This window comes from Henckelia pumila, chromosome 4 (genome assembly GCF_033568475.1).
Source record: "Henckelia pumila isolate YLH828 chromosome 4, ASM3356847v2, whole genome shotgun sequence".
NCBI lineage: Eukaryota > Viridiplantae > Streptophyta > Magnoliopsida > Lamiales > Gesneriaceae > Henckelia > Henckelia pumila.
Genome location: NC_133123.1, coordinates 67,860,550 through 67,871,191, shown reverse-complemented (window position 1 = coordinate 67,871,191; position 10,642 = coordinate 67,860,550). Strand labels below are relative to the sequence as shown.

The following is a 10,642-nucleotide window of genomic DNA, read 5'->3' as shown; positions in this document are numbered from 1 at the left end:
AAGGGAAATTTAAAAGTGTTCTTTAAAATAAAAGGGGGTTTTGAAGTTGAGATTAACTACTAAAAATTTCAAACTAATTTATAATAAAATTCTATAACTATCAATCAAGATTGAAAATTAAACTGAAGAAATCAATAAGATACGAGACTTGGTATCAGTTGACTACACCCTTGATATTCATTCATTCAATCATCAATTCCCTAAGAATAATTAATCCTATTAAATATTCGCCATTGAAAATCAAATTCCTGTTTCACCTTAATTTTAGTTAATTAAAAAACAGCATTCTAGATTAACCCTTACCAATAAATTAACCCAGATAACATCAATCTCGATTTAAATTCACGGTAGCATTCAAACTAGTAAAACTGACGAACCTAGACAACACAAACACCAGCGGTTGTATTTAGCCTAGTCAATAATTGATCCTACAATTTAATAAATTCAACAACAGAAAATATCAAACGTAGTTGCTTCGCAAATTAGTTCATTCAAACAATTACGGATTTGAATTCTAATTTAGCTATAGCTTGCAAAACAAAATCCTAAGATGGCCAATCCTAAAATCTCGCATATAAACATGAAATAAACCAGAACAAATATTGATACTTAACAAGAATTAAACACTACGAATCAAATCTCATGAATAAAATATATCAAGGTTTCATCTCCCTCAACCAAGTATAAAGGTTTAGCCAACAATACTCATGAATTCTCTACAAAAATTCATGAGAGAAAATAAAATTAAGAAAATATAGATGAAAACCTAGCCGTCCAGAGAGAGTTCTTCGCGTTCTAAGCGTGTAGAATAATCTGATAATCTCTCCAAAATGGAATTAAAAGCCTAATAAAAGTCTAGAGCCTTAATTAAAAGATTTTCCAAAATTACAAATTTCTTCCCGCAACAGACCCGCGCGCTCGATCCTGGAAATTGCTAGGATCGAGCGCGCGATACTCGGCAACTTTCTGCCTTGAAAATTCCTTGGGCGCGCTCGATCCGGGAAGAAAGTGCGATCGAGCGGGCGAGTTGAGGCAGCCTACTGTCTTGAAAATCTCATGACCGCGCTCGATCTGGGAAAATGCCAGGATCGAGCGCATGCTTTTGTGATGAAAAATCTGCTCTGCTGCTTTCTTTGGACGCATGGACGCACTTCGATTTCTTTAATCAAAACATGGTAATTCCTACACAATAAATCAAAACTAAGTTAAGAAGCTCAATGCATGACATAAAATAAAACTAGAAAAAAACATGAACAATGACACAAAATGCATGCAAAACACTTAACAAAATGACACTAAAAATGCAAACAAAATAATACTATCAACTTGGCAGATTCTGGATCTCCAACCGAGGCAATAAGATTTGCATAAAATTCCAAAATTGCCTTCTTGCAATATGGCACAACAGAAATGACAGTAGAGTAGAGCTTGCGAACTTTAATAAAATCAACGAGATTGTACCTATCATAGGAGCGTACATCAATGTTTCTCTCATCCAGCAGTCCTCTGTGGATGTAAAGGGGCCAAAATGCAGCAGCTTCACCAAAATAAAACATGAGGGAATGAGCGGCATCAGTGTCATAGTCCTCATCAACAGTGTTGTCTGTGGTGTTGACAACACCAACAGCAACACTGGCTTCACCAGCAGAAATGGCCTCTTTCTCTATAGGCTCTTAATCAGCATCCATGCTGGAAACATCCTCAAAGTATTCTTCCTCTCCTATATCAGCACTTTTGTCGGATGAACTTGCAGCAGAATCAGCAGAAGAGGATGAGGAGGAATTATCAGTATCTTGATGTGCTTTGCCCTCGGCAAATTTTTCCATCATCTCAGTATCAGGCTCATCGTTAGAGAGTTGAGCAGAGGGAGGAACAGAAGAAGTAGCCTTACCTTCCTTAAGGCTTTCTAAAATTTGTGCCAGAGTGGCATCTTCATCAGAAAAAGGAGTTTCTTGAGGTACAGCTTCTGCAGGAATGTCCGTAGGAGGAACCTCATCAACAGAGCTTGAATCATCGCTCTCATAAGCAGATTCGATAATCGGAGCGGAGGCAGAGGCGGATGCAGAGGGTGAGGGTTTCTTCCTTGCGACAAATTCATAATCAGCATCCTCTGAATCATCACCAAAGCTTCGATCTTCTTCAGCCATAGATATGCGCAGGCCTTTGTAAAATCTCTTGGACTGAGTAAAATCGGGATCATAGCCTGCTTGCCTTTTTGATCTGCGGACTATTGGTAGAAGAGGATGAACACGGTTCAGAACATCAAAATTGGGCAAATTCTCCACATCGATCTCGTTTCCAGGTTCACCAGGCATGAGAACGGCAAGTGGAACAGGTTCCATAGGAACATGGACAATCGACAGAGAAGGGTCAGAAGATGGGTTTTCCGGTGTTGTAACATCGGAGGCAACATCGGAATCCACATGTCCCATCTCGCTTCTGATATCTTGAGGATCAAAGCCTGCCATTTTAAAACACAATTTGAGAGTGAGAAAGAGGTAAGGTTTGCAGAGAAAGAAATCAGGTTAAAGAACAAATCAAGAAGGAGATAAGACTTGATAACAAAGAAAACAAATATATACGAATCTTATCTCAAACGGTAACATTTTCCCTCTAAAAAACTCATAATTACCCTGATCTCTTATCTCTCCAAGTTACTAAAGGTAACTTTCCTAACGGCCAAAATTTAAAAACCGAGATTAAGAGATAAAATCCCATAAATAAGGCAATAATCCGATATATATTTCAGCCCAAATTTTCCAGAAATAATTCCACATCAGCTTAACTCCACTGAAACAAAAATCAATCACAAAAATTCAATTTTTAGTAAATAGGGTAAATCATAAAAATTTGTCTATTTAGAACCTTACCCAAAAAAATAGATCCCTATTAGCAAAAATGCATATGCATGACCTATTTTATGCCTAAACAGAATGTAACATAAAATAAAAATGCAATCATAAGCAAATGATATGTTCACAAGTATAGTGTTGCTTCTCGTGTTGCAACATCATCAACAACACCAAAGTTTTTCAAAAAGTATTTGGAACTTACACACTTGATTACCCTTGGTTTTGGAAAATTCCAGAAGTGGTAGCCTGCACACTAAAAGAACAGTCTTCATTGGACTCAAATAGGTAGATTTTTCCATTTTCTTCTGATAATTGATAAAGTTTGTTTTCATGACATTGGTCATCAAACTTATTAAAAAGCTAAACACTAAATTTGCGAAACCACCTTTTACATGGAACAAGAACATGGAATACACGTACATCCCTAAACTACTTAGTGGTTTAGTCAGAGTTCGAATATCAAGGACCAGCGTGTAAAAGGAAAAATTTTTCAGAAAAACTTGGCATTAGTTGAATCAGCATAGTAGAGATTAAACACTACACAACACAAAGTGATTGCAGAATGCCTAAAAACCTAAAAATGCATGAAAAGAAGAACGCCAGTGTTGTCTAAGGTGTTGTAACACCGAGAATAACACAAGTAAAGAATTACAATGCACACATGCTGAGAGACCTTCGAAGGGTTGAGAATATCTCATGATCTAATGCTTTAGTAAAAATATCTGCCAATTGGTTATTGGTTCCAACAAACTCCATTCGAATCATACATTTTTCAACCAAATCTCGAATAAAGTGATGACGTATGTCAATGTATTTTGTGCGAGAGTGTTGAACTGGATTCTTTGATATATCAATAACACTCGAATTATCACAATAAATAATGGGGGTTCACTCTTAAAACCATAGTCCTCAATCATTTGGTTCATCCAAAGAATTTGTGAACAACAACTTCTGGCTGCTACATATTCAGATTCAGTAGTCGAAAGTGACACATAGTTTTTCTTATGGCTATACCATGAAACCAAATTATTGCCATGAAAAAAAATACCCACCCGTAGTGCTCTTTCTATCATTAAGATCATCTGCCCAATCAGCATCACTAAACCCAACAAGATTGGTGTTAGTTCCCTTGTGTACCACAATCCCAAATCCAATGTACCCAACACATATTTTAAAATTCGCATAAGAGCTTTTAAATGAGTTACATTTGGATTAGATTGATATCTAGTACATAAACACACACTGAACATGATATCAGGACGACTAGCAGTCAAATACAAAAACTCCCTATCATGCTGTGATACATGGTGTTGTCAACACCAGCCGCAACACTGTCTTTTCCCAATTTTTCACTCGAGCTCATTGGAGTTTTCATGTTCTTAACATTCTCTTTACAAAACTTTTTCACCAAATTCTTTGCATACTAACTTTGACATAGAAAAATGTCATCACTCAATTGCTTAACTTTCAATCCAAGGAAAAAAGTTAATTCTCCTACCATGCTCATTTCAAAAGTAGAAGACATGCATTCAACAAAACTATCAATATGCTTTTGAGAAGAAGCACCAAAGATAATTTCATCCACATAAACTTGACAAATAAGAATTTCACCTTTGGTCTTTTGAATAAAAAGGGCTTTGTCAACCTCACCTCGTTTGAAGCCAATTTCGAGCAAATACTCGGTAAACCTACCATACCAAGCTCGTGGAGCTTGCTTCAAGCCATAAAGTGTCTTTTTCAACTTGTAAACATGATCCAAGTGGTGTGGATCCTCAAAGCCTTTGGGTTGCTTCACATACACTTTCTCATTTAAAATGTCATTCAAAAACGCACTCTTCACATCCATTTGGTAAAGTTTTATACACATATGACATGCAATAGCTAACAATAGTCGGAATGACTCAATGCGGGCAACATGAGCGAAGGTCTCATCAAAATCAACCTCCTCAACCTTCGTATACCCTTGAACAACCAACCTTGCTTTATTTCTAATGATGTTTCCTGATTCATCGGTTTTATTTTTGAAAATCCATTTTGTACCAATGACATTCCCATGATCAGGATGTGGAACTAAAAACCACACATCATTTCGGACAAATTTCTCAAGTTTCTCGTGCATGACATTTACCCAAAATTCATCATTCAAAGCATCATTGTCATTTTTAGGTTCAACATTGGAGACAAAACAAGAATGCATTACCTGTGAATACACGGAACTCATGCATACTAACCCAACCATCTTGCGGTAGTCAACTTTGTCCTTAGCTCGGGTTTACCTTGTTCCATGAACATCTCCAATGATCTGTGATGATTGATGATTCTTTTGTATCTTGCTTGGAATGTCCTTTTCAATAGATACCTTAGTTTCTTCATCAATTTGAGAATTTTCTTCATGAACAGTTTTTGGAGGAACCAGTGTTGTGTTTGGTGTTGTAACATTAGGAACAACAACGTGTTCTTAGAGAAGAATTTCCAGCAAGCCTTCAATATCATCTTCAGTAGTTTTTTCCTTTGAGATCTGCACCATCATCAAAAACAACATTAATATATTCCATAATTGTTCTGGTCCTAAGGTTATACATCCTATAAGTACGACTATTTGTGGAATAACCAAGGCACAAACACTTATCACTTTTGGAATCAAATTTTGCTAGGTGATTTCGATCATTCAAAACATAGCACACACAGCCAAAAATATAAAAATAATTGAGATTTGGCCTCTTTCCCATGATGATTTCATAGGAAGTTATTTAAGAACCACTTCTCAAATAAACATAATTAGAGATATGTCATGCTGTGTTTAATGCTTCTGCCCAAAATATCTTGGAGATATTTTTTGAGCTCATCATCACCCTAGTCATCTCCTGCAACGTCCTATTCTTTCTTTCGGCAATTCCGTTCTGTTGAGGAGTTTTTGGAGCAGAGAACTCTTGTGAAATGCCCTTCTTATCACACAAAGAAGAAAAAGATGAGTTCTCAAATTCCTTTCCATGATCAGTTCTGATCCTTGCTACTGTCAAAGTATGTAGGTTAGTAATCTTGGTAAACAACTTCTTAAAAATATCAAACGTGTCTGATTTTTCTCTAAGAAATCTCACCCATGTAAATCTCACCCATGTAAATCTCACATACCAAAGAATACTTTTTACCTCCATAACTTTCAACTTCCATGGGACCCATCAAATCCATATGCAAAAGTTCAAGACACTGTGTTGTCCCGCAGTGTTGTAACACGGGGTGCGAAACACGGGTTTTCTTACCTTTTTGGCATGCACCACAAACGTATGGAACACCAGAATTTAGATTTGGAAGACCTCTGACAGCTTCAAACTTACTCAAATTCTTTAAAGTCTTGAAATTTACATGTCCAAGCTTTTGGTGTCATAGACTAAACTCATCAACCTTTGAGTGTCTACAAGTCAATTCCTCACCAGGTTGGTAGCAATTATCAACTGATCTTGTACCTGTCATAACACAATGATTAGCATTATCAAAAACTTCACAAGTATTCTTATCAAACTTCACATGCAAGTCATCATCACACAATTGACTAATTGAGATCAAATTTGCATTAAGTCCTTCAACGTGCAACACATTATGAAGCTTTGGAAATCCTTCCACATTGAGTGTTCATTTGCCAACAATTCTTCCTTTTGCACCACCTCCATAGGTCACTTTACCACCATTTTGTTCAATGTAGTCCGTGAGGTGATCTTTCAAACCTGTTATGTGCCGAGAACTTCAACTATCAAAGTACCAATATCCTGCAGTGTTAGCTTTCAAGGAAGTATAAATAACAAAACTTTTAACATCAGACTTTTGTACCCAAACTTTCTTCACAGTGGGTCCTTTTCTGCCAGTGTTGCACTTGGTGTTGTGCAACACGGGAGGCAACACCTGCTTAGATTCCCACAAAATATAATCATTCTTAAGCTTATGACAGAATGGCATGATGTGACCAGGTTTGAGACAGTAATGACAAACAAAAGGACGCTTCCATTGTTTTGGCTTTTGGACAGAAACATTCTTTTCAACAATAGGTTTCTTACCTTTAGAAGCAATTGAAGGATGGTTCAAGGAATCAATACCTTCCTTCACAAACACTGGTGATTTGGAAGATTCACCAGTTTCAAAAACACTTTCTGTAAAACCAAGTCCAAACTTGTCATTCTTACCCATAGTTAAAAGAGTATCAAGTTTGTTTGAACTGGAATTAAATTTAGCAAGTGTTGTTTTTGCTCTTTCAAGATTCGAATTCAGTAATCCTAATTCCAGATCTTTTTTACTCATGAGAACCTCCAGTCTAGCCATAGCAGCTTTCAATTCTGTATTCTCTTTAGAAAGAATTGTATTTAACTGATTTCTCTTGATCCAATCACTGTACATCTCCTCATAGAGTGTTTGTATACCTTCCAGAGTATATGCTTCAGCTATTTGTTCTTCACGATTTCTGAAATTATCAAGGTTAAAAACAACAAAACATACAGATTTTTGAACTGTGTTGCGCCCAGGTGTTGCAACACCGGAGCCAACACCAAGTGGATTAATCTGAAAATGTTTCTTTCCTTCTAGCAAAGCAGTAAAAGATATGAGATCTACCTGTTCAGCCTTTTCCTGTTCTCCTTCAGAATCATCATCACTCAGAGAAACATTCATACCTTTACGAAGGCGATTGGCACACTCATATGAATAGTGTCCATATCCCTTACATTCTCTGCATTGAACATTATCAAAATTTTTACTTGAGGACTGAATCTTACCTTCATACCTTTGACGAGGTCCTCGAGTAGTAGATGGTTTTTGAGGCTTCTCTGAAGTAGGCAGTCTAGGAAATTTCGACGGTTGTGCACCTTTCACATCCTTTTTTTCTTTCATTACCTTGAGATAATCAGTTAATTTCTTCGAAATCAAGGCAATAGAGTCTTCTTCAAGATCTTTTGTGTCATCTTTGGCTTCCATCTCCATCTCATATGTACGAAGAGAACTTATCAATTCATCCAAACCCATTATAGATGTATCTTTAGATTCATCCATAGCACAAACTTTGGTGTAAAATCTTTTAGGAACAGAACGAAGCACTTTGGACACAAGTCTCTCGTTCGAAATAGGATCACCAAGTACAAATGATTCATTTGAAAGGCTCATCAGTCTTCCATTATATTCCATGATGGTCTCTGATTCCTCCATTCTCATTTTCTCAAAATTTGAATTTATGAGACGCATTCTTGTCTTTTTGACACTTGCCGAGCCTTCACAATGAGTTTGAAGTTTTTTCCAAGCATCCCTTGCACAAATACAGTCACCAATTAGATTAAACATGTTCATATCAACAGAAGTAAAAATAGCATTAAGAGCTTTTGCATTATAAATAGCCGCAGTATTTTCATTGGTTGTCCATTGTGCTCTTGGCTTTGGTCCGGATATATCATCATCTCTCATAGGCGGTGACCAACCATCAAGAACACGTTGTCAGGCCCTGGACTCAATGGATTGAATACATATGCTCATCTTCAATTTCCAAGGGCCATAATTTGTCCCATCCAAAATAGGTTGACGTATTGAAGTAGTGTACGTAGTATCCATAACAAACCTGTAACAAAAACCAGGAACTCACTTAGTAAAGTCAAGTGGTGGCTCTGATACCACGTGAAAAAAACGTTGTACGTGGTTTGTTATGTGAAACAGACAGTGTTGTCCTTTGTGTTGTAACATCACAGACAACACAGTGCAGCAAAAATTTAAAGCATAAATAAAACACAAGTGATTAATTTTGCACGAGTATAAAACTCGTGCGGGTGCCTTAGGGCTAAATATCACTAGTAAACGTAAGATCAGTCTTACAAAATAATCCTAGTGATTTTATTAAAGATCAATAAATCCTAAATTTCTCAACAAATTGAGAAATCAAACTTGCATCCTAAATAACAGAGTAAAAACAATAGATGCAACTCTCGTAGCCTAAATTGAAGAAACACGAAAAGATCTTCAACAACACAGTTCCCACAGTGTTGTCTCTGATGTCTTTAACACGAATGGCAACACGGGGATAAGCAATAACGATGATTACAAAACGTCTTCAGAAACCTTCAACTTCGTATCTACAAATCTTCAATTTGTGCTCTGGAAGTCGACGTATGAAGTTCTAACTTTCTTGTGCGTGAAAGTCTCTCTTTATAGATTGGAGTCCAAGACTAGAAGACTTCCTTAGATAGAGTCCTACATGAATAAAGAAACATGTTTAAGTAGGAATAAAATTCTATCAAATCTTAAAAAATCATATCTTGATAATATCGAATATTTAATATATCAATGATCTACCTTATCAAGATATACTTAAACATGGCAAATATAATTCTCAAAATATTTGAGATATACATAATATATTTGTCAATTATTTTATCTTGTCTAGAAAGCAAAATCAAATATTAATTGCAACTTAAGACCGAGAATAATAAGAAATTAAAATTTCATTCAAATACCTTTGTAGGAAAAACGTAAATCAGCATTATTTTATTTTAGGTGATGCATAACTTAAAATATAAGGGAACATAGACCAGATTTGAGGTTGCAGTGTTTGTCATTTGTTTCGTGAAAGAATGATAATCTGGACATATCAGATTTTTTTATGGAATATATAAGTACGTTGGGACACGAAATAAATTAGAGTTGTGTTAGCGTACTATCAGACTGAATTTTTCATGATTATGAATTGTCTTTATGTCTCCGTATGAGAGCTGAAAACTTATTTAAGTATTGGATTTCATACATTTACAAGGAAATTATAATCATAAAGGCAATCTAGAGAACCAAAAAGAAAACTCACAAGTTTCATTTCAAATTAGGGGTCATGGTACTTGTACACAGAGGCTTACGCGTTGGGTTACACGTTACATTTGATATTACATAAATATCCTTGATGTATTTTGAAAAAAAAATTTTCAAATAAAGTGGAGGGATAATTTTGTAATTTCAGGTGAAGTGTGTAACCCAACGTGTAACTTCTATGTACATGTAGCATTTTCCTCAAATTAGACAAATTAGTTACTCAAAAAAATTATATATTGTCAATAATAGTGAAAGATAAAAAGAAATCTAGTTAGAGTACTTCAAAAAACAAGATGAAGTATAATAGAGAAAAACCAGAAGCATGGACGACTCAAATAAACAAAATAAGATCATAAGAAAAAACTCGCGAGTATCAAAAAGATTAATCAAAATCAAATCTAATGATGAATAAAACATGGAAATTAAATCTGATGATAATATTGATTAAATTCGAAGAAAGATGTAGCAAAAATTAAAAAAAAAAAAGAAAAAGAAAAAGAAACAATACTAAATGATTCACAAGTCAAACAAGAAATAAAATTGAAGAAACTAAATCATGATTGTTTAAAATGATACATAAACTATCGAATAATATTTTGTTATTGAATAATTTGTGAAAAAATTATATGTTCACATTCATTTGCAAATTTGAGATCAATATTCATAGTACACCCAATTTCATCAGCTACGTACTATCCTATTTCCTACTAGGTATTATAATAATCCAGTAAATTCAAAGTACTAAGGGCTGCGACTTTATATTGGTCATACCAAAGAGATCAAAGGTAGTCACTTCTTTCATAATTTACATTCTTGGCCTCATTAATACAAGAGCAAATTGGTGATAAATCTCCAAACCCAAACTTGACTTTGTCCTAGCTCCCTACCCATAAGATTCTTTGCAATAGCTCCCTAGGAGCACCAAACTTGAATATTTAATTGTTTAATTCTTTTACTGAATTTAT

At 35.4% G+C, this 10,642-nt stretch overlaps 1 protein-coding gene across 1 annotated transcript; it reads right to left on the bottom strand.

The window, feature by feature from the left end:
- Nucleotides 1-5,310: 5,310 nt before the first annotated feature.
- On the bottom strand, nucleotides 5,311-8,291 carry LOC140861140 (uncharacterized). The gene is made up of 8 exons (XM_073264150.1): nucleotides 7,360-8,291; nucleotides 7,028-7,302; nucleotides 6,656-6,955; nucleotides 6,495-6,574; nucleotides 6,284-6,316; nucleotides 5,985-6,224; nucleotides 5,705-5,794; nucleotides 5,311-5,370 (listed from the first exon to the last, which is right to left on the bottom strand). The coding sequence occupies exons 1-8, from the start codon at nucleotides 8,289-8,291 to the stop codon at nucleotides 5,311-5,313; spliced, it is 2,010 nt and encodes a 669-aa protein (XP_073120251.1).
- Between the last annotated feature and the right edge of the window lie 2,351 nt (nucleotides 8,292-10,642).

What these genes read in the sequence shown, in the direction of transcription:
- LOC140861140 (XM_073264150.1), bottom strand. Translation starts at nt 8,291, where the DNA reads ATGAGAGATGATGATATATCCGGACCAAAGCCAAGAGCACAATGGACA. An exon ending in TCCGGTGTTGCAACACCTGG is followed by an intron (nt 7,303 to 7,359) that starts GCGCAACACAGT and finishes TGATAATTTCAG; the next exon opens with AAATCGTGAAGAACAAATAG. An exon ending in GAGGTAAAAAGTATTCTTTG is followed by an intron (nt 5,795 to 5,984) that starts GTATGTGAGATT and finishes TGTGATAAGAAG; the next exon opens with GGCATTTCACAAGAGTTCTC.